Source organism: Saimiri boliviensis, chromosome 9, assembly GCF_048565385.1.
Source record: "Saimiri boliviensis isolate mSaiBol1 chromosome 9, mSaiBol1.pri, whole genome shotgun sequence".
Lineage (NCBI taxonomy): Eukaryota > Metazoa > Chordata > Mammalia > Primates > Cebidae > Saimiri > Saimiri boliviensis.
In genome coordinates this window covers 67962619-67987364 of record NC_133457.1, presented here as the reverse complement: position 1 = coordinate 67987364, position 24746 = coordinate 67962619, and the positions used below count along the sequence as shown (strand labels likewise).

The window sequence follows — 24746 nt, the reverse complement described above, 5'->3', positions numbered from 1 at the left end:
TTCTCCCTGACTCCTACTGCCATTTCAGTGATAAACAATGAGCTGATCTGACAGCTGCTACTTGGGTATCTTACAGGCCTTCCAATTGAACTTGTACTAAGTTAAACTCTTCTATCTTCTTCTAAACCTGTTCTTCCTCCTGGTATTTCTTATCCCATCTACGTAATCTACCTAAGACTGAAACCTAGGAGTCTTTCTTAACACATTTGTCCTCCGTGTCTCAGTCATCTCTAAGAATTGTCTATTTTACATCTTTCAATTGTAATTTAAATTTAACATAGATACGGGGTCTCCCTATGTTGCCCAGGCTGGTCTCAAACTCCTGGGCTCAAGGGATCCTCCCACCTTGGCCTCCCAAAGTGCTGGGATTACAGGCATGAAGACACCAAGCCCGGCCAATTTTACCTCTTAAAAATCGTTAAGGTTTATGTTGTACTCTCTGTATCTAACATCATAGTTTAAGCCCTATTTCATAATTCTGAACTTGCACTCTATCGCTTGTCCATTTACTGAATTCCTTGAATCCATCAAAGTTCAGCTCAAAAACAATCCTTTTGATGAGGCTTTTCCCAAAGCACTGAACCCACATCTTGGTCAAAGTCAGTCTCTTGCTTCTTAAGACTCATTTGGGTGAAACGAGATTGTGAGGCCTCTACTTAGCCGTAAGCAGAACTATGGCCATCCCGACCCACCAACCCAGGTATCTAATACTTGGAGATCTTCCTATTCCTTTTTTCTCGAGAGATTGACTTTGTAACTTGCTCTAACTTCCTTCTTTTTGGCACCTTTCATACTGTATCTTAATTTCATACTCTTATCTTATTTGTTGCCATTTCTTACCCCTTTTTGTCTGTAAGTTTCCCAAGAGCAAGGTCATCTTTTCATCCTTGCATCTCCAATGCACAGACACTGGCAAGTAGAGGTTCTCAATATATTCTGGTTGAAATGAGATTGGGAGGCCTACTTAGCCATAAGCAGAACTATGGCCGATTTTCCACACAGTTTAGGTACTTCATGACTCATTCGTACATATGATATTCTTTGTAAATTATTTTATTTTATTTTATTTTATTTTTTATTGAGAAGGGATATTACTATGTTGGCCAGGTTATCTTGAACTCCTGGCCTCAAGCAATCCTCCCGCCTCCCAAAGTGCTGCCATTATAGGTGTGAGCCACTCGTGCCTAGCCGGAGACAATATTAAGATATACTAAATGTCTAATGTTTTGTAAATACTTTTGTGATCCTTTTGACTGAACGTTTAGAAACATCTGTATCAATAAATTCTTTATACTCATAGACAAAATAGTCATAAAGTTTTTCCTTGGTTTTTCCTTCTTAACTCTTTTGTCTCTTTTCTATCCCTTTCATCCTGACCTACCAACCCAGGTACCTAACACTTGGTGATCCTTCCTTTCTTTACCTGCAAGGAAAGTGTTTTTCTAAAGCTAAGGAGCTCTGCCAGGTATGGTGGCTCATGCCTGCCATCTCAGCACTTGGGGAGGCAGAAGTTGGCGGATAGCTTGAGCCCAGGAGTTTAAGACCTGCCTGGGCAACATAGCAAGTTGCCCCATTCTTTTTTTTTTTTGAGATGGAGTCTCACTCTGTCGCCCAGGCTGGAGTTGTAGTGGCGCGAACTCCGCCTCCCAGGTTCAAGCAATTCTCCTGCCTCAGCCTCCCGAGTAGCTGGGACTAGAGGTGCATGCCACCACGCCCGGCTAATTTTTGTATTTTTAGTAGAGATGGGGTTTTTTTCATATTGGCCAGGCTGGTCTTGAACTCCTGACCTCAGGTGATCCGCTCAACTCGGCCTCCCAAAGTGCTGGGATTACAGGCGTGAGCCACCATGCCCGGCCTGCAAGTCCTCATTTTAAAAAAATAAATAAATAAAATAAAAAATAAAAAAGTTAATGAGCTCTAAGCTATAGAACTCTATGCTCACATCTCATAAAAGGAAGGTCTTGTTTATCTTTACACCCTTACCACCTACTGCTGTACTAGCACAGTGTAAATAGGCAATAAAATCTTTTTTACTAAACCCAAATGTCAACTGGAGAATTAATAACTAAAAAGTAGCGTGTGATATATGATGGAATGTTATTTGCCAATTAAAAAAAAAATGAAGTACTGGTTGGACGTGGTAGCTCACACCTGTAATCCCAGCACTTTGGGAGGCTGAGGTGGGCAGATCACCTGAGGTCAGAAGTTTAGGACCAGCCTGGCCAAAGTGGTAAAACCCCATCTCTACTAAAAATGCAAAAATCAGCCAGGCTTGGTGGTGCATGCCTGCAGTCCCAGTTACTTAGGAGGGCAGGAGAATCACCTGAACCTGGGAGGCCAAGATCATGCCACTGCACTCCAGCCTGGACAACAGAGCAAGACTTTATCTCAAAAAAAAAAAAAAAAAAAAAAAAGGACTTATATATGTTGCAATATGAATGAATCCTGAAAACATGCTCAGTGAAAGAAGCCAGCCCCAAAGACCACATACTGTCTGATATGATGTAATGGACATTTTATATAATGTCCAGAACAGGCAAATCAACAGAGACAGAAAGCAGATTAGTGGCTTCCAGAGGCTGGAGAGACTCGGGGGAAATGGGGAGTGACTGCTAATGAGTCCAGGGCTTCTTTCTGGGGTGATAAAAATATCCCAGGCCAGGCATGGTGGCTCACGCCTGTAATCCCATACGTTGGCAGGCTAAGGCAGAAGAATCACTTGATCCAGGAGATTGGGACCAGCCTGGGTAACATAGTGAGACTCCATCCCTACAAAAAAAATGTTTTTAATTAGCAAGGCATGGTGATGCACACCTACAGTCCCAGCTACTTGGGCCCAGAAAGTTGAGGCTGCAGTGAGCTATGATCACACCACTGCACTCCAACCTGGGGGACAGAGCAAGGCCCTGTCTCAAAAAAAAAAAATTTAAAAATTCTAAAATTGGTCATGGTGATGGTTGCACAACTCTGTGAATATACTAAAAATCACCGAATCATATACTGTAAATGATATGTCAATTATATCTCAATAAGCTGTTAAAAAAAGAAAAAATCTTGCTTGCTTTTGTTTTAGAGTTCAAAGGAGATTCAGAGATAGAAAGTACAGGTATACAGTGAGATGACAAACAAGTTTATTAGCAGACACTCCTCCTCACCAAGGGTGGTCCCGGCTGCTGGGCAGATCTTTGGCCATTCGTCCATGCTAAATAGCCTGTGTGTTCCAGGGAGGAATGTGGAACAGGCAGCAAGTCACTCAACTGACTTCACATGAACATATGAAGCAAAGTAATTTAAAACATTAGGACTCCTTAGAAGAATAAAATGAAAAGACTCCGCAGAGACTAAAGACCAAGAAATTTAAGTTTTCTCAGAGCTCATTCCACTAAAAAGACTGGCTTCCTTTGCTCTATTCCTAGCTACAGTGATTTGGTTATAACTTGTTCCTGAAGTGATGTTGCTGAATTGGTACACACCACTATTTCTCTAATCTGAATTCTCTAGGAAATATTCAGAAATTAACAATGCCCAGTTTTGTTGACTACTGAGTCACTTTCTGAGCTTATTTGTCAGCCCCAAAAGACCACATACAGTATGCAGAATAATGGCTAATGGCCTCCTACAGATGTCCACATCCATCTGCTGGAACCTGTGACTGTTTTACCATACATAGCAAAAGAGACTCTGCATGCCAGGCATAGCGGTTCACACCTGGTAATCCTAGCACTTTGGGAGGCCAAGGCAGGAAGACTGCTTGAGCTCCGGAGTTCAAGACCAGCCTGGGCAACATAGCAAGACCCTGACTCTAAAAATAAAAATAGTAAGCCACGCATGGCGGTGGGCAGCTGTAATCCCAGTCACTTGGGAGTCTGAGGCAGGAGAATCACTTGAACCCAAGAGGCAGAGGTTGCAGTGAATGGGGATCACGTCACTGCACTCCAGCCTGGGGAACAGAACGAGACTCTTGTCTCAAAAATACAAATAAAAATCAAAATAGTAGAGGCTTTGCAGATATAATTAAATAAAGGATTGCGAGACAGGAAGATTATTCTGGTTTATCTGGGTATACCTAATATAATCACAAGAGTCCTTGTAAGTGAAAAGGGGAAGTAGGAGATTCAGAATCCGAGAAGGAGCTATGGCAGAAGTGGTCAGAGTGATGTAATTACTGGCTGATGTAATCCAAGCACTAAGCAATGTGGGAAGCCTCTAGAAGCTGGAAAAAGCAAGAAGCTGGATTTTCCCCCGGACTCTCCAGCTCTGCCAACACCCCGATTTTAGCCCTCTGAGACCATTTCAGATTTCTGATGTCCAGAACTTTAAGATAATTCATTTGTATTTAAGTCACTACATTTATGGTAACTTGTTATAAATGCAACAGGAAATGAATACACTTGCCCTTATTATTAGTATCAGTGCTGCAGGCACGTGTCTATTTGTGGGGTATTATTTGCTATTATTGCCCAAGATAGAGCACTCATTTGGAGTAACTATTAATTGTTTCAGAATAGACTTTTCCTTTTGGGCTGGGAAGCTCCAGAACTAACCAGTGGAAACTGCAGTTTGATCAATGGTTAACGGCCAATATAGGTAAAGAAACATGCAATTCTGTCACTGGGATTTTGAAACACAGATTTCATAATAATACTGTTTAACAACAGTAACTTCAATTGCGTTGTGTATAAGTGTTCTCTGCCATGTTTTTATTATGCAGAGTTTTAGGAAGGGTGGCAAGCTGAGACAGGATAGGCAGTGTGGAATGGGATCTTTCATCTAAGGTTTGGCAATACTTAGGAAATACCTCTCCAGAGGTAAAGGAGCATAAGGTAGGCGTGAATGGAAAAAGGTTCTCATCTAAGATGCAACTAATGATGAAGTAGAGGAATGATGCAGGGAGAAAAAACAGTTGAAAAGACACACTAGACACCATGAAATGATACGAACACTGAATCACTGCCTAGAGCCCCAATTTTTCTATTTCATTAGTTTTATTTATTTACTTATTTTTTATTTTTCTTTTTATTTTTGAGACAGGGTCTGTCTGTGTTGTCCAGGCTTGAGTGCAATGGCATGATCTTGGCTCACTGCATCTTCCACCTCCCGAGCTCAAGCAATTCTCCTGCCTCAGCCTCCCCAGTAGCTGGGATTACAGGCACCCGCCACCACATCTGGTTAATTTTCTATTTTTAGTAGAGATAGGGTTTCACCAGGTTGGCCAGGCTGGTCTCGAACTCCTGACCTCAGGTGATCCGCCCACCTCAGCCTCCCAAAGTGCTGGGATTACAGGTGTGGGCTACCACACCTGTCCATATTTTAATAGTTTTAATTTGATCTTGAGCCTAATGCACATGCAACTTCCATATTTTCCTAAGACTTCTTTTTCTAAATCCAACGTAAAGCTTCTACAACTGAGCTGAGTCATAATCTAGTAAAAAGGCATGAGATTTCCAGTGACTGTGAAAACACACTTACTATTCATTCTTTTCATTATTTAAGAAGACTTGTAACACTGATGTCGTCAGTGTCTGTCCCCCTGCCAGGTGAAGTGTTCAACAATGAAACTCTACTTACAACTGCACAGCGCTGCACTTTGGAAGGAATCCCGTCTTCCTCTGCTGCCCCATTGGGTCCAGGTGCCTCTTTTCTCCTCTTCCTGGCACTGACTTTGGGTGAACATTGTGCATCCATCTTCTTTTAACTGGTCATAGAAAGTGAGCAGAAATTTTTTCCTCATTGGGGTGGAAAAAAAGTTTGTCACCAGTATTTCAGAGATGTTGACATTGATACACTCAGCAAAATATCAATTCTATAGCATGTACTTCACCAAGATGAGCCAGTGGCATCTAGCAAAAACCGTGAAGCTTCACAAAACACAGGCCGAGGTGGAAATGCTGCGATGCCTCTCTGAGGAACAATGGCCACAAGGAATTGCCTGAAGTTGGAAGTCAGTCCCGCTCACAATGCAGCCTGTGTACTAACTGCTAATTTTAAATCCTGATTGCACACAAAAGACTGGAATAATTTGGCCGAGACAGATAGCTATACAGACGTTCCCAGTACCCTCCACATCATCGGAATGACAGGTGTAAGGCAATGTAAAGGTATGATTGGTGCAAGTAGAGAAAAGAGCTTTTTGTAAAGCGGGGGGCTCTCACCAAGTCCCGGCTTGACAAAACACGGATTTTTTTTAACGCTAATCTTTTTTTTTTTTTTAAGACAGCATTTCACTCTGTTGTCCAGGCTAGAGCATAGCAGTATGATCTTGGCTCACTGCAGCTTCACCCTCTTTAGCTCAAGTGATCCTCTTGTCCCAGCTGAGGACTACGGGCACATGCCACCACACCTAGCTATAGGCCTCACTATGTTACCCAGGGTGGTCTTGAACTCCCGGCCTCACGTGGTGCTCCTGTCTCAAACTCCCAAAGACCTAGGATTACAGGCATGAGCAACAGTACCCAGTTGATTTCTTAACTCTGAGTGCTCTACAGATTTCAGTGGCCACTCCACCAGGGTTAGTTCTGTGAACATTGTGAGTAGCATAATGGTTTTTATTTACTTTTTAAATTTTTTTAAGGGATTGGGTCTTTCTATGTTGTCCAGGCTAGAATGCAGTGGCTATTCACAGTTGTAATCATAGCACGCTGTAGCCTCCAACTCCTGAGCTTAAGCAGTCCTCCCACCGGAGCCTCCAGAATAGCTAGGATCAGCATAATTCATTTCTTAAATGTCCTTCCCTTTCTTTCCATTTTATTTATTTATTTATTTATTATTTTTGAGAAAGAGTCTCACTCTGTTGCCCAGGCTAGAGTGCAGTGGCATGATCTTGGCTCACTACAACCTCCACCTCCCGGGTTCAAGCAATTCTCCTGCCTCAGCCTCTGAGTAGCTGAGATTGCCACCACTCCCAGCTAATTTCTGTATTTTTAGTACAGACGGGGTTTCATCATGTTGGCCAGGCTGGTCTTGAACTCCTGACCTCAGGTGATCCACTGACCTCGACCCCCCAAAGTGCTGGAATTACAGATGTGAACCACTGCATCTGGCTCTTCCCCTTCTTTTCTCAGTACTCATTTCCCTTTCCTCTTTTGGGGATCTTGACACCTCAAGCTTCTTCACAGTTTCCAGCTGTTAAAACCCCTCCAGGATTCTCCTTCCCTCAAAGGAAAACTTATTCATTATTGTCTCACTTAGCAGAGCGTTTCTAGCAACTAGCTATTACAGCAAAGTTCTGAATATTCTATGTTTCATGTTTTTATCACGGAATACTTGGACTGTCGCTTCACCAGCCAGAAACCTCTGTGGCCAGTGGCGCCTTTGCCCAAGTTTTGCTTGGGCCTGCCAGGCTCCTTTCGTCCACTTGGTCTGTAAGGCTGTGCTCAGCTCGTGTTACCGGCACAGATTCCATACATGCCGAGGACGAGCCAGGTGCAGAGCAGCAAGGGGTGCGTGAGCAAGTGAGCACAGGATCTGGCCACTGAGCATAGCCAGGCACTCCAGTTGCAGGGGGGTGGGCAGCTCCAGGTGCCAGCTCCCTGAGAGGCTGCGGATGGACCAGGTATACCAAAAGCAGCTTCCACTGCAGCTCTGGGGAACATGGTGGTGCCCAGAAGCTTGGAGATGCCAGGAACCATGGAGCTCCAAAGAGGGTGTCAGAGCCCTAGCTCAGGGAGCTCCTAGGGCTGGGCTTCCCAAAGGACTGCAGTTCTCTCTCTCTCCTTCTCTTGCTCACAACATGGCAAGTGGGTGGGGGAGGGGGAGGGAGTGGGGGGGCATGCTTCAGCTCTGTTTGTGTTAACAGTTCTTTCAGTCCCGCCATTTGGTGGATTCCAAGCTCTTGTCTCGTGTCCAGGAGGAATGAGGTACACACACAACTGGAGGCGAGCTGAGTGAAGCGGTACTTTATTGAGCAATACAATGGCTCTCAAGAGACCCAAAGTGGGTAGCTCCTTTCCACAGGAGGTCGGCCCAGTATGTGTGCAGCCCTCAGCAGAGAGGAGACCCAGAGTGGACAGCTCCTATCTACAGGCAGGTTGGGCTGTCAAGTCCAACTGAGTCCAGGGTTTTTATGGGCTACAGAGGGGAGGAAGTGCATGCTGACTGGTCCATGGGTGGCCATGGGCAGACTGGAAAAAGCACCATAAGCTCTCACTCCAGTCCACAGAACTGGCAGCCTGGGCCTCAGACTTCAGGCCATCCCTGGCTTGAAAGTGGGGCTTCAGGAGGGACCCACCCATTTCTGCCTAGGATCCTGTCTGCCTCCTGCTGCCATCAACCTGCCATCCATGGTGCCCAGGCTATTTGTGCCAAGGGGCACCTGCAGGCCTGTGTGGAGTTGCCCTCAGCCCCCACCTTGGCCTTCCTCCTATGCTCCTGGACACCCAAAATCCAGAGGGAAACAGGCAGCAGTGGGCTGGCATGTCAGCGCTGCCCTTAACATGCACACACCCAGCCAGGGCATGACAGTGCCCAGGCTTGGCCTCAACCTTGCTCCAAAATCAGAATGGGCACCAGGAGCATGGAGAGGCCAGGCAGTGGGAGCAGGCACTTCCAAGTCTGCAGGGGCAGGGAAGGTTCCTGGGCCCCCAAAAGCACAGGGATGCCTGGGTATACAGCCATGGCTGCTCCCACCCCGCCAACTCAGAAGGGGGCAGGGCTTCCACCTATTCCCAGCTCCCATGGGCTCCATGGAGCACGTGCAGCCCAGGCCATGCCTCCCCCACTGCAGCCAGCATCATGGCAGCAGGCAGTCCAGACAGGCCGTCACTGCAATCACTTACATGTTGACTTTTCAACCCCCTGCAGGGATATTTGCATTTTTCTTGAGTAATATAATTTGTTTTTTGGTTTTTGGTTTTTTTTTTTTTTTGAGATGGAGTTTCTCTCTTGTTACCCAGGCTGGAGTGCAATGGCGCGATCTCGGCTTACCGCAACCTCTGCCTCCTGGGTTCAGGCAATTCTCCTGCCTCAGCCTCCTGAGTAGCTGGGACTACAGGCACGTGCCACCATGCCCAGCTAATTTTTGAATTTTTAGTAGAGATGGGATTTCACCATGTTGACCAGGATGGTCTCAGTCTCTTGATCTTGTGATCCACCTACCTCGGCCGAGTAATACAATTTGTAAGAATAAATTATGTTCTTGATACTGCTGAAATTTTAGGAATCAGCCAGAAATTGGGAATTAGGGGAACCTCTATGATCAACTGTCATCTCTGCTTTAAGATACGGTTCAGAGAAAAATCTTGAGAACAGAGGTGGAAAACAAGGCTAGACAGAGTGAGAATGGTCTACTCTGCCCCACTGCCTCTACTAAGCCTGAGTGAGATGTTCATCTAAACAACTGCAATTGTGCCTTACTTTTTTTCCTCTGGGTAAATTCCAAACGGCAATATAACAAGATCTACTAGAAACCTGGCCTCCTTCTTAGAGGCTGAAGGTGACACCTCATGAGTCATGGCTACGTATTAGGCCAACATGAAAAAATGTCAGAGTCCAAAGTGAGATAAGCACCACCCAGAAACTTCCTTTTGTCACAGATGCAAATTAAAATGGAAGAAGGGTGCTATATATTTAACACTAAGTTCTTCCAGTGACGATGATCAAAGCTTGTCTTCATTATTGTTATTAATTATTCTTTCATAATATTCAGAGGTCAGTACTCTCATCTCAATGGTCTGAGTGGACTACTAAAAATGTCTAATCCATCCAGTTAATGATAGTTCTTAATTTACATAGTACTCCTGTGTAAGTATCAGCTCAATTCTTCTAAGTGTTGAGAGACAAAATACGCTATGAGAAATATAATCAGCAATTTGGTGTCAGGCAAGTCAATAATATCAGGCAGTCAAAAATGTGAGTACTTACTGTTTATAAAGTACTGTATCATAATTTTTAAGTATCATAAATTTTAAGTACAAACTGAACCTGGAGGACATTATGCTAAGTGAAACAAGCCAGGCACAGAAAGACAAATACCACAAATGACCTCACTTATTTGTGGAATCTAAAAGGTTGGAACTCACAGAAGCAGACTGTTGAATGGTGGTTATAAGAGGTGGACAGAGGAGGGTGGGGAGCAGAAAGGGAGATGTTGAGTACAAAGAATTAGTTTTGAAAGGAGGAATAAGCTTTAGTAGTCTATTGCACAGAATGGTGACTACGATAAATAATAATGTATTTAACATTTCAAAATTGCTAAAAGAGTAGATTTCAAATGTTTTCACAACAAAAAAATAAGTATACAAGGTAAGGAATTTGTTAATTAGCTTGATTTAATCATTCCACAATGTAAATATATATCAAAGAATCACATTGTATTCCATAAATATAAACAACTGTTATCTATCAATTAAAAAATTAAAGACCATGTGCAGTGGCTCACGCCTGTGAATCCCAGCACTTTGGGAGGCCAAGGTGGGCCAGTCACCTCAGGTCAGGAGTTTGAGACCAGCCTGGCCAACATGGTGAAACTCCACCTCTACTAAAAATATAAAAAGTAGCTGGATATGGTAATGCATTCCTGTAAGCCCAGCTACTCAGGAGGCTGAGGTGGGAGAATTGCTTGAACCTGGGAGGCAGAGGTGGCAGTGAGCTGAGATCACACCACACTGAACTCTAGCCTGGGTGACAGAGAGAGACTCCATCTCAAAAAATTTTAAAAAAATAAAAATTAAGTGCAAACTACTTTCTCAAGAAGGCTTCAATTAAGGCATGGAAAGCACACACAGAGCTCCATCTCAAAAATGTTTTATGACATTGGAATCCAAGATGTTAAAAAAAAAATGTATGATAGAAAATGCTCTTCAGGATTCTACAACCATGGGGTGAAAGTTTGCTGAGGAATAGGATATCTGCAGTTTGCAAAGTATCTCCCCATAGATCACTTATAATTACAAAGGAGGAGTTGGGTGTGGTGGCTCATGTCTGTAATCCCAGCACTTTCGGAGGCCGAGGCAGGTGGATCACTTGAGGCCAGCCTGGCCAACATAGAGAAACCCCATCTCTACTAAAAATACAAAACTTAGCCAGGTGTGGTGGCAGGCACCTGGTAATCCCAGCTACTTGGGAGGCTGAGGCAGGAGAATCGCTTGAACCCAGGAGGCAGAGGTTGCAGTGAGCTGAGGTGGTGCCACTGCACTCCAGCCTGGGTGACAGAGCCAGATTCCGTCTGAAAATAAACGAATAAGTAGATAGTATATATAAAAATTACTAAGGGAACAGAGTGCCCTGATAGTAGAAAAATCTCTTAGCAAAATCACCAATAATGCTTCCCAATGTGAGACACTGAGGACACAACATATTCTGCCAAAAAAATAATAACTCGCACTGAGTTATGAAGAAACAAGTAGACAAACCACAATTAAAGGATATTCTACAAGGTTGTATTCATTAAAAACTATCGATCATGAAAAAAATAAACAAAAGGCTAAGAGACTGTTCCAAGATTAAAAGATACTAAAGAGATGGCAATGAAATGTAATGCCTGCCGGGCACAGTGGCTCACCAGGCATGGTGGTTCATGCCTGTAATCCCAGCACTTTGGGGGGCCAAGGTGGGTGGATCACCTGAGGTCAGATTCGAGACCAGCCTACCAACATGGTGAAACCCCAGCTCTACTAAAAATACAAAAAGTTAACTGGGTATGGTGTGCGTGCCTGTAATGCCAGCTACTCTGGCGGCTGAGCTAGGAGAATCGCTGGAACCCAGGAGGCAGAGGTTGCAGTAAGCTGAGATCATGCCACTGCACTCCAGCCTGTCGACAGAACAAAAGTCAAAAGAAAAGAAAAGGGGCTGGGCGCGGTGGCTCAAGCCTGTAATCCCAGCACTTTGGGAGGCCGAGGCGGGTGGATCACGAGGTCAAGAGATCGAGACCATCCTGGTCAACATGGTGAAACCCCGTCTCTACTAAAAATACAAAAAAATTAGCTGGGCATGGTGGCACGTGCCTGTAATCCCAGCTACTCAGGAGGCTGAGGCAAGAGAATTGCCTGAACCCAGGAGGCGGAGGTTGCGGTGAGCCGAGATAGTGCCATTGCACTCCAGCCTGGGTAACAAGAGCGAAACTCCGTCTCAAAAAAAAAAAAAGAAAAGAAAAGAAAAGAAGGAAAGGAAAGGAGAGAAAAGAAAAGAGAGAGAGAGAAAGAAAGAGAAAGAAAGGAAGAAAAAAAGGACAGAGAGAGGGAGAGAGAGAAAGGAAAGAAAGGAAGAGAGAAAGGAAAAGACAGGAAAGAAAAAGAAGGAAGGAAGGGGAGGGGAGGGAGGGATATGGGGAGGGGGGGAGGGAGGAAGTAACTGTTATAAAGGATAGTTATTAGGACATTAGCAAAATTTGAAGATGTGTTGTATGTCAGATAATATGCATTGGCTGGGCCCTGTGGCTCACACCTATAATCCCAGCACTTTGGGAGGCCGAGGTGGGTGGATCACTTGAGGTCAGGAGTCTCTACTAGAAGTACAAAAACTGGCCAGGCACGGTGGTGGGTGCCTGTAATCCCAGCTACTGGATGACAGGCCAGAGCCACCGAGCCCAGCCGTTTTCTTGTTTTTTGTTTTTGTTTTGAGACAGGGTCTCTGTCTGTTGCCCAGGCTGGAATGCAGTGACACAATCTTGGCTCACTGTAACCTCTGCCTCCCGGTTTCAGTAATTCTCCTGCCTCAGCCTCCTGAGTAGCTGGGACTACAGGCGCATGTCACTACACCAATTTTTTGTATTTTAGTAGAGACAAGGTTCCACCATGTTGCCCAGGGTTGCACTGTGTTATATAAAAGACTGTCCTGGCCGGGCGCGGTGGCTCAAGCCTGTAATCCCAGCACTTTGGGAGGCCGAGGCGGGTGGATCACGAGGTCGAGAGATCGAGACCATTCTGGTCAACATGGTGAAACCCCGTCTCTACTAAAAATACAAAAAACTAGCTGGGCATGGTGGCACGTGCCTGTAATCCCAGCTACTCAGGAGGCTGAGGCAGGAGAATTGCCTGAGGGAGGCGGAGGTTGCGGTGAGCCGAGATCGCGCCATTGCACTCCAGCCTGGACAACAAGAGCGAAACTCCATCTCAAAAAAAAAAAAAAAAAAAAAGACTGTCCTTGTTTTTAGGAGATATATGCTGAAGTATCTATGGATGAAGGATTATGATCTCTGTGGCTTATCCTTAGCAAAAAAAAAAAAAGAAGGAGGGAATTCCTGGAATTATACCTGAACCACTGTAGAACAGATCCTCTTCTCTCAACATCTTCATTCTAGTTAATATATATTTATGACAAATGGACAAGGAAGAAAATAACTATGTATTTCAAAACTGAAAGGCAGTCATAGTTGTCATCAGTATTTCTTTTTCTTTTTCTTTGAGACAGAGTTTTGGTCTTGTTGTCCAGGCTGGAGTGCAATGGCACAATCTCAGCTCACTGCAACCTCCACCTCCTGGGTTTAAGCGATTCTCCTGCCTTGGCATCCTGAGTAGCTGAGATTACAGGTGCATGCCACCACAACTGGCTAAGTTTTGTATTTTTAGTAGAGATAGAGTTTCACCATGTCAGCCAGGCTGACCTCAGGTGATCCACCTGTCTTGGCCTCTCAAAGTGCTGGGATTAGAGGTGTGAGCCACCAGGCCTGGCCTATTTATTCCTTTTAAGTTCATTTTGTTGGTTACCATCTTGTTGAAGTTCATATATGTTGATCTTTTTATCTGTTATAATCTGTTGAGATCATTCTAAATCTTGAATGTCATCTATCATGCTAGCTATTTATCACAACTATATGTAATGTATGAATTTGAAAAGCATAAGGCTGGGTGTGGTGGCTCATGCCTGTAATCCCAGCATTTTGGGAGGCCAAGGTGGGTAGATCACTTGAGTCCAGGAGTTCGAGACCAGCCTATGCAACATGGTGAAACCCCATCTCTACAAAAAAACAAAAAGATCAGTGGTGGCACATGTCTGTGGTCCCAGCTACTCAGGAGGCTGAGGAGGGAGGATCACTTGAGACTTTCTCAAAAAAAGAAAAAAAGGAAATTCCTGAAAGTCGGTCAAGGTTGAGGTCGCAGTGAGCTGAGATCATGCCACTACGCTCCAGCCTAGAGGATAGAATAAGATCCTGTCTCCAAAAAAAAAAAAAGGAAAGTATGGTTTTTCTGTCTCCATCCAAGTCACTGCTGAAAATGTTGATTCAGATAGATATATGTCAGCAAACACTAATGTGACACACCGCTAGAACCCTCTCTCCTCATTGAGATTCACCCTTAATACTCTTTAGGTTACTATAGCATAAAACACACTAGCGTTTACATTTAAATAGAGTATGTGCCACAATGAAAACCTATCCAAGGAAGCAAAAAATAAAAATTTTTTAAAAAGGAAAAAAACAATACAGAACGAATTTCAAATTCTTTAATGATTAGAGTGTTCAGATGTAAATCCAACTGTATCATACTATCATACAATCTACGTTTCTCCACAGTCCCAGTAATGATAATAATTACAGCTTTTACAAAGTACTTCCCATATGTCAGAATGTTATGTTATATACTAAATAATTCAGTCCTTACACAGTCCCATGAGGTAGCTGATGCTGCCGTCCCTGTTTCACATGTAAGGAAACTGAGGCACAGCCAAGTGACATGGATTGGCCAAGGCCACACACCCAGCACAGAGCAAAAACAGGACTGCAGCCCAGGCGTTGTCTTTGGTGGCTGTGCTCTTGACCCTACCACCACCCTGCCTAGTACGTACAATCATCATAGATTAATTTAGCCACAAGTGCTTACTGCGCTCTCACCACGTGCTACACTGCCAGCAGGAATTTAATTTCACCTTTCGTAAAGACTGGGCTCCCTTCCCATTGAGCTGATCCCTGGGAGACTCTTGTTTTGGTTAGGGCTAGAGTGGAAGAACAAACACGGCACTTTAGGGGGAATCATAGCAAATAAATGGGATTTCATTCTAGGTCCTCCAAGTACTCTAACTCAGAGTTAAAAATAAGCCCCCCACTGCCCCCCCACAGCAATTCCCCCACCTGAGCCTCCCAAGTAGCTGAGACTATAGGTATGTGCCACCACATCCAGCTAATTTTTTTTTCCAGTAGAGACAGGATCTCACTATGTTGCCCAGGCTAGTCTTAAACCCCTGGCCTCAAGTAATCCTCCTGGCTAAGCCTCCCAAAGTGCTAGGATTATAGATATGAGCCGCTGCACCTGATCAAGGTAGGTCCCTTAATACTAGGAGTTTCTTCATGTGATTAAGGAAGGCTCTTATAACATGTACTTAACTTTAAGTCATAGTAGGATCAAATGATCCTTGATATCGTATCTATCTGTTGTTTGTCCACGATTCAATCCCACTGCTCTGAAAAGAGCCCATTTTTATTTAGAGACTCTCTCATTTGGTCTGTGTAGCTCCATTTCAGCCCTAGCATCAGATCTCCTGCACCAAACCTAAACCAATCAGCACACTACTCCCCCTTGGTCATGGATTTGAGGGAAGGGAGGCAGTGGTTTGTGACCTAAGCCAGTCTAATCAATAATTTCTTTCTTTGTGGATTTGAACTGGAGATTTGGCTCTAGGAACTGTTCTGTGACCATCTAGTGGCCATCTAATAACCAGAAGGAGAGCCTTTTTAGAAATAGTCAACACAAAGCCGGGCGCGGTGGCTCAAGCCTGTAATCCCAGCACTTTGGGAGGCCGAGGCGGGTGGATCACGAGGTCGAGAGATCGAGACCATCCTGGTCAACATGGTGAAACCCCGTCTCTACTAAAAGTGCAAAAAATTAGCTGGGCATGGTGGCACGTGCCTGTAATCCCAGCTACTCAGGAGGCTGAGGCAGGAGAATTGCCTGAACCCAGGAGGCGGAGGTTGCGGTGAGCCAAGATCGCGCCATTGCACTCCAGCCTGGGTAACAAGACCGAAACTCCGCCTCAAAAAAAAAAAAAAAAAAAAAAGAAATAGTCAACACAGAAAAAGTAGAAGTGATGATGGAGAAAAGCTGGCTCTAAAACTGTAATCATGCCAACCAATACGTTCTTTTTGCTTAAGCCCATTAAGGTGAGTTTGTTCTTCTTTTTACCACTTGGAACTACAAAAATCACAACTATGTGCAGTACCTAGCAATGAGCCCGAGTACACAGTAGGCACTAGCTGAATAGCAGACTAGTGGACAGAAAACTGCCTTGAATTTTTGAAGGCACTACAAATATTACCGTTTTGTTTTCAGGGAAAGAAACCAGGTACTTGTCAATTTATAAGCATATCAAAGTTGGCACAACAAATAAAGCTCTCATCCTGACAAAGGTATTTTGTGGGAAGATGGGCAGCACACAGTAGCTCATTTCTGTAATCCCAGAACTTTGGGAGGCCAAGGCAGTCAGCTCACTTGAGCCCAGGAGTTCAAGACCAGCTTGGGTAACACAGAACGGTTTCTACAGGCCGGGCATGGCAGCTCATGCCTGTAATCCTAGCACTTTGGGAGGCCAAGGCGGGTGGATCACGAGGTCAAGAGATTGAGACCATCCTGGCTAACACGATGAAACCTGTCTCTACTTTAAAAAAAAAAATTAGCTGGGTGTGGTGGCACATGCCTGTAGTCCCAGCTACTTGGGAGGCTGAGGTGGGAGGACCACTTGAGCCCAGGAGGTCAAGGCTGCAGTGGGCCATGACCATGCCACTACACTCCAGTCTAGCAACAAAGTGAGACTCTTTCTCCAAAAAGAAAAAAGAAAAGAAAAGAAAAGAAAAAGGCTGGGTACAGTGGTTCCCACCTGTAATCCCAGCAGTTTGAGAGGCCAAGGCGGGCAGATCACCTGAGGTCAGGAGTTTGAGACCAGCCTGGCTAGTGAAACTCCATCTCTATTAAAAATACCAAAATTAGCCGGGCGTGGCAGCAGGCACCTGTAATCCCAGCTACTCAAGAGGCTGAAGCAGGAGAATCACTTGAACCCAGGAGGCGGAGGTTGCGGTGAGCCGAGATCATGCCACTGCACTCCACCCTGGGTGACAAGAGCGAGACTCTGTCTCAAAAAAAAAAAAAAAAAAAAAAGCCTTTTTCTTTTTTTTTTTTTTTTTGAGACGGAGTTTCGCTCTTGTTACCCAGGCTGGAGTGCAATGGCCTGATCTCGGCTCACCGCAACCTCCGCCTCCTGGGTTCAGGCGATTCTCCTGCCTCAGCCTCCTGAGTAGCTGGGATTACAGGCACGTGCCACTATGCCCAGCTAATTTTTTTGTATTTTTAGTAGAGACGGGGTTTCACCATGTTGACCAGGATGGTCTCGATCTCTTGACCTCGTGATCCACCCGCCTTGGCCTCCCAAAGTGCTAGGATTACAGGCTTGAGCCACCGCGCCCAGCCAAGCCTTTTTCTTTACCTGATTACATGAATATGTTTACACTACTCCTTATCTGCTTACATACCATTCTTCTATTTTCTAAAGATGACTTTTGTGTTTTTGTGTTTTACATTATATTTTACACTATTCTTTTTTTTTTTTTTTTTGAGACGGAGTTTCGCTCTTGTTACGCAGGCTGGAGTGCAATGGCGCGATCTCGGCTCACCGCAACCTCTGCCTCCTGGGTTCAGGCAATTCTCCTGCCTCAGCCTCCTGAGTAGCTGGGATTACGGGCGTGCCCAGCTAATTTTTTGTATTTTTAGTAGAGACGGGGTTTCACCGTGTTGACCAGAATGGTCTCGATCTCTTGACCGCGTGATCCATCCACCTTGGCCTCCCAAAGTGCTGGGATTACAGGTGTGAGCCACCACGCCTGGCCTACACTATTCTTTAAACTGAAGTCATTAGATCCTTTGGATTTAACACAAACATAGCTACTGCTGTTTGGGTTTTAGTGTAAGATACTTCTTTAACTTATCCACTTCGTCAGGAGACAGAAAACAACTGGGTCACAGATATTCCATAATAATGGCCCTAAAAGAATTCAGAAATTATGAAAAGATTACTCCTCATTACTTTCCTCTAGAACTACTGCTATTTAAACTTTTACTCTGGGCTGGGCATCCCAGTACTTTGAAAGGCCAAGACAGGTGGATCACCTGAGGTCAGGAGTTCAAGACCAACCTGGCCAACATGGTGAAACCCCATCTATACTAAAAATACAAAAATTAGCCAGACTTGGTGGCACGCACCTATAATCCCAGCTACTTGAGAGGCCAAGGCAGGAGAATCACTTGGTCCTGGGAGGCAGAGGTTGCAGTGAGCCTAGATCACACGCCACTGCACTCCGGTGTGGGTGACGGAGTGAGACTTTGTCTCAAATAATCATCATCATCATCATCATCATCATCATCATCTTTCACTCTGCAGGTCTCACAAGTTGTTTTCATTTTTTTACCAGCCTTCTTAGGTCTGGTAAAAAATGAAATGTTCTCTCACATCTATTAACTTACACAGCACCAAAGTATATAGATGATGTTTAAAATAACGGAAAAAGTTACCCCCGTCACCCTAATGTTCCAATAGCTGCTTGCCTGGACACATCACCTTTGCTACTGAGAAAGTGTAGAGAAAAGGCATGTGGGAGGATGAGGACGTACTGAAGAGAGCAAACACATCCTCACGTTGTGTTGGCTTTTTTTTTTTTTTTTAATTTTTGAGATGGGATCTCGCTCTGCCACCCAGGCTGGAGTGCAATGGCACGATCTCAGCTCACTGCAACCTCCACCTCCCGGGTTCAAGAGACTCTCCTGCCTCAGTCTCCGAAGTGGCTGGGACTACAGGCTTGCATCACCATGCCTAGCTAATTTTTTGTGGGATTATACGCATGAGCTACCACACCCGGCCCTGTGTTGGCTTCTCAATTTGTTACACTAAAACTTTGTTGTACCTAAAACCACACCACCATTACAACATTGATAATTGCCCAGTAACCATTTTTAATACCTCCAACAATGAGAAAAAATATTTCTTGGACTCTCAGTTTATGATAACTGCACCTCTGTAATCAACCAATACCATTCAAGTCAGGCGCAGTGATGGCTCTGGAAAAGGAGGTGGCTTTAAACATCTCCATTCAAGAGGGGAAAAACACACACACATAAACAGGCTGCCTTCATCTCCCTGTTTGTCCAGTGGGCAATGGGACTGGGAAATGGTTGCACCTCCTCAGAGCCAACATATCAGGAGGTGAACATAGGCAGTGGATGACTCAGCTAATGCCTTGCAGATAGATCCTTATGAATGGGGCAGAAACAAAGGATCTGGAGACAGAGTACAGAACCTCCCTCAAGAGCCCTACTAGCGTGGCCAAAACTTCCTGTTTGCTTAGTCATTCATCTTCCAGAAAATTTTCTTTGTCAAAAAGGTTGTAACAGCCGGGTACAGCGGCTCACGCCTACAATCCCAGAACTTTGGGAGATCAAGACGGATGGATTGCTTGAGCCCAGTAGTTCAAGACCAGCCTGGCCAACATGATGAAACCCCATCTCTACTAAAAAGACAAAAAATTAGCCAGGAGTGGTGGCACATGCCTAGTCCCAGCTACTTGGGAGGCTGAGGTGACAGAATCGCTTGAGTTCAGGAGGCAGAAGTTGCAGTGAGCCAAGATCGTGCCACTGCACTCCAGCCCAGGTGGCAGAGCAAGACCTCATCTCAAAAAAAAAAGTATAGACCAGGTGTGGTGGCTCACGCTTGTAATCCCAACACTTTGGGAGTCCAAGAAAGGCAGAGCACCTAAGGTCAGGAGTTCAAGACCAGCCTGGCCAACATGGTGAAACCTTGTCTCTACTAAAACTACAAAAAGTAGCCAGGTGTGGTGGCAGATGCCTGTAATCCCAGCTACTCAGAGGCTGAGGCAGGAGAATCACTTGAACCCAGGAAACAGAGGTTGCAATGAACCAAAAGCACGCCATTGTACCCCAGCCTGGGCGACAAGAGCGAAACTCCATCTCAAAAAAAAAAAAAAAAGGCTGACAGCCAAAAGACAGCATTTGTAAGCCCTGATCTTTCCAACACCACTGTCTATTCATTCCCTAGATAAGTCACCTTACCTTAGTCACTGAAATTTAAGCACAGATGCTAAATATGGACATAAAAACCCACCCTCCCAACGCCCTGCCTCCTAAGTACATTAGTATCTCCAAAGTGCTCTCAAAATACAGAATGTCATTTCTGTGCCTGCGATTTTTACTCAGACTCACAAAAATCTGGCTCCGTTTCTGCTGACTCACCTACCAGTGCACACTGCTTGCCTTGTTCTTCAATGTTCCAGTAGATGCCTGCTTGGATACACCAACTCTTCTAGACAAGTGGAAAATGTGTTTGTGGAGGGGGTGGGGTGGCACTGAGGAGACACTAAGCATAGGTCTAGTCAAGTATTTTTCCTATGGGACTGTCCTGAAGGAGATAGAATCTAGGTGCTGACATGTCTACGCTTGAGTCTTAAAGATGAAAGGCTCCTGCAAGTAATTTTAGGGACTCCTATCCAATCCTTTCTCTTCAACCCCCTTATTGCAAACAGACCTACCAAGCGAAAGAGGAGGTGGACTCTGCTTCCTCAACTACTTAACAGTCTAAATATAGCAGTCCTCTCTTATCTGCAGGAGCTATGTTTCAAGACCCAGTCGCTGCCTGAACCCCTGGATAGTAGGGAACCCTCCTATATGTAGTCATCCTTTGGAATCTGCAGGGCATTGGTTCCAGGATCTCCCACAGATACCGAAATCCACAGATGCTCAAAAGTCCCTTATATATATAAAATGGTATATAATTTGCATATAATCTACACCTCCTGTACACTTTCAATCTTCTCTAGATTACTTATAATACTTAATACAATGTAAATACTATGTAACCAGTTATTATACTATATTGGTTTATTTGTGTTTTTTTTTTTTATTGTTGTACTGTTATTTTAATTTTTTTCTGAATATTTTCAATCCAAGGATGGTTGAATCTGCGGATGTGGAACCCATGGCCACGGAGGGCTGACTCTACTTTGCTTTCTTCCTATATATGAAGAGTTACGATAAAGTTTTATTAACAAATTAAGCAAAGTAAGAGATTAACAACAATAACTAATAATAAACACAAAAATGTTAACAATATACTGTAATAAATGTTATGGGAATGTGGTTGTTTTCTCCTTCTCTCTTAAAATATCTTACTGTATCATACTCAGCAACTTTCTGACCGTGGCTGACTGTGGGTAACTGAAACCAAGGAAGCAAAACTGCAAATAAGGGGGAGCTATCTCGGTAGCAAGCTGCAATTACAGATACTATTCCACATTTCAAAAATCTAATTCCAACTTGACCAATTACTGCAAGGAACTATCTACAAAAAGGTGAGGGAGGCATAATTGTTCCTTTGCATTCTATTCCTGCTTTCCTCATCTCTAGGGCTAAATTATCTTCCCCATTAAAACCCAATGCTCAGTATTTTTCTACCAGCATACTAATGCCCAGTTCCAAAGCCAAGTGCGCAAGCATGCTTTAGATTCGGGATGTTTACCTGCTTCTACCATGGTGGTGCTTAATAAGCTGGTGCTCTAAGAGGCAAGCTCTGGAAACTCAAGGGTTAAAGTGTATCTAATACTCCTGGCATTCATTAATCATATCCTCTTGCTGTACACTCAGCTCTTTCTGGAGATAACAGTGTAAGGACATTGCCCCTTATGTAAAGATCTGTGAAGCTTGAGGAAGTACATGGCTAACCCAAAGTGGGGAAAAGAACTGGATTCAAGAACCGGAAAACCTCTTAGATCAGGGCTCGGCACACTATAGCAGGCAGGCCGAAGATGGCCCACTCTCTGTTTTGTAATGAAAGTTTCACTGGAACACAGCCACCATGCTCACTCACGGATGTATTTATCATCCATGGCTGCTTTCATGCTACAACAGCAAAGCTAGGTAGTCACAGATACTGTGTGACCTGCAAAGCCTAAAATATTCACAATCTGGCCCATTACTGAACAAGTTTGCTACCTCTCATTCTAGATGAAAATAGGACCAGCTTTATTAATAATTTGGTGATAAATTCTACCTAAATTTATATTGAGTGCAGTGGTGCAATCACGGCTCACTGCAGCCTTGAACTGCTGAGCTTAAGTGATCCTCCTGCCTCAGCCTCCCACGTAGATGGGACTACAGGTGCATGCCACCACACCCAGCTAATTTTTTGTTGAAATGGGGGTCTCATGTTGTTGCCCAGGTTGGTCTCAAACTCCTGGCCTCAAGAAATCCTCCCACCTCGGCCTCCCAAAGTGCTCGGATAATAGGTGTGAACTACCACACGAGGCTGACAACTTATAAATGTAAAGGTTCTTAAAACATGAGCTTCTCTGACAGATTAGTTTTAAACTAAAGCTCAGTGTTACCTGCCATGGGGCCTATAATCTGTCACGTTTAAGATCTTAGCTTTGAACTGCATGTCTTTGCTCTAATTTCATCAGAGAAACCCTTACTCAACAAACACTGAGTGGCACTTACTCTGTGCCAGACCCTGGGGAGCCACTGGCACATAATAAAGCTCATACTTCTATGGCCTGAACACGCGGTAGGATATTTCAGGAAAGAGGTTATCCTAAAAACCACAGGGACATGTAATCGTTCTTACAGTTGAACAATTTTACTCTGTCACTCTTCTACCAGAATACTGAGTGAGAAAACTCTTGTGTTTAGATCTTCCTAGAGTGGGTTATGGAACTCATATCTCTAAGGCAGGGTCTTTGATAGAATTCAGGAAGTCTGTGAATTCGGATGCAAAATATTAAATCATTATTTTCACTTCAGTTATGAACATAATCTATAGCAGTAATAGCAACTTATTAGACAAATGGATTTGTCACCAACAGAAATCATGGGTATTTTCATATCATATTATACTTGTTACAAATACTTTAAAATGCTGCTTTTGTTTTGAAAACTGTATGTCAATATAATCCAATATAACTGGTTTTCTTTATAGCTCTATGTATTTTATTTTTGCATAGAAAAACATATTCCAAAAAGGAACTCTAAAAGCTTTCATCACACTGCCAAAGGAGTCCGTAACACAAAAAAGATTAAGATTCCTGTTCTACAGCCAAAAAATAAACAAACATAATCACATTTAGGGTAATTATCTGTATGTTAAAAAAACTACCTGTTTTTTATGAAGGGTCATATGCTCATTTTCTATAGAGCAAAGACCATATGTCATTATTTTTAGCAACCTTCACTTCAAAACTGGTTTGCAAGTAGTTGTGAATGTGATGTAACAGCCTAGCAGATTCATGGCTTCCCCTGGCTCACTGGCAGTCATCCTTGTCCAAACATAGAAAGCCTCAAACTAATATAACTTTCAACTTGTGGTACAAGAGAATTCCCAAAAGAAAGGAGGGGCCAGGCGCCGTGGCTCACGCCTGTAATCCCAACACTTTGGGAGGTCGAGGCAGGTGGATCACTTGAGGTCTGAAGTTTGAGACCAGCCTGGCCAACATGGTGAAACCCCAACTCTACTAAAATATAAAAATTAGCTGGGCGTGGTGGCGCCGCCTGTAATCCCAGCTACTAGGGAGGCTGAGGCAGGAGAATTGCTTGAACCCAGGAGGTGGAAGTTGCAGTGAGCTGAGACTGTGCCACTTCACTCTAGCCCGGGCAACAGATGAGACTCTGGCTCAAAAAAAAAAAAAAAAGAGGGGGAAGAAAGACACATACATAAAGAAAGCCTGCTCTTAATATATGTCTACTAACCGGGTTTATGAATGGTAAAATACAGACAAATTCAATTATTTACATTGATGAATAAGGTACATAAACAAACCTAAAAGAATGCCAAATGTGAGAGTCAGTTTCATTTTATCTTCTGAGATGGAGCTTCAGCACATACTGCAAACATAAAATAGTACATTCCCTGAATTTACTGGCTGAATTGTAGAAAGGAATTAGGATTTAAATTTTGCCACAAATAATCCATAAAGCAATTAACAAAACAAATCACGTATGAAACACGGGTCCAGGTATTCATTTGACAGGAATACTGTGAAAAGAGAAGTTTAAGACTAAAAACAGAAAGGCTTACGCTTAGGAAAGGGGTTGAAGGACGTAGGGAAAAGGAGATGCCAGAAATCACCAAGTATTAAGCAAGAGGGCTGCCAAGCCTAAAGTCCTGACCCCTCACTCTTCCTTTCCTAAGTCACCCCTTTTTCTTTTCTTTCCTTTTTCTTTCTTTTTTTTTTTGAGACAGAGTTTTGCTCTTGTTACCCAGGCTGGAGTGCAATGGCGCGATCTCAGCTCACCGCAACCTCCGCCTCCCGGGTTCGGGCAATTCTCCTGCCTCAGCCTCCTAAGTAGCTGGGATTACAGGCACACGCCACCATGCCCAGCTAATTTTTTTTTGTATTTTTAGTAGAGACGGGGTTTCACCATGTTAACCAGGATGGTCTCGATCTCTTGACCTCATGATCCACCCGCCTTGGCCTCCCAAAGTGCTGGGATTACAGGCTTGAGCCACCACGCCCGGCCTTCTTTCTTTCTTTCCCTTTTTTTTTTTTTTGAGACAGAGTTTCCCTTTTGTTGCCAAGCTGGAGTGCATGATCTCGGCTCACTGCAACCTCCACCTCCTGTGTTCAAGCGATTTTCCTGCCTTAGCCTCCTGAGTAGCTGGGATTACAGGCATGTACCACCACGCCCGGCTAATTTTGTATTTTTATTAGAAACAGGGTTTCTCCACATTGGTCAGGATGGTCTTGAACTCCCAACCTCAGGTGATCTGCCCGCCTCAGCCTCCCGAAGTGCTGGAATTACAGGCATGAGCCACCGCACCCAGCCCCCATATGC

At 44.1% G+C, this 24746-nt stretch overlaps 1 protein-coding gene across 3 annotated transcripts in view; it reads right to left on the bottom strand.

The window, feature by feature from the left end:
* Positions 1-24746, bottom strand: part of PCYT1A (phosphate cytidylyltransferase 1A, choline) — a 53845-nt gene that overhangs the window by 25793 nt on the left and 3306 nt on the right. For all 3 annotated transcript variants that reach the window (XM_074406106.1, XM_010341435.3, XM_074406105.1), the window contains one exon: positions 5569-5695. In XM_074406106.1, the coding sequence (XP_074262207.1) occupies positions 5569-5685 (117 nt within the window). In that variant the 5' untranslated portion in view covers positions 5686-5695. The remainder of the gene's footprint in view (positions 1-5568; positions 5696-24746) is intronic.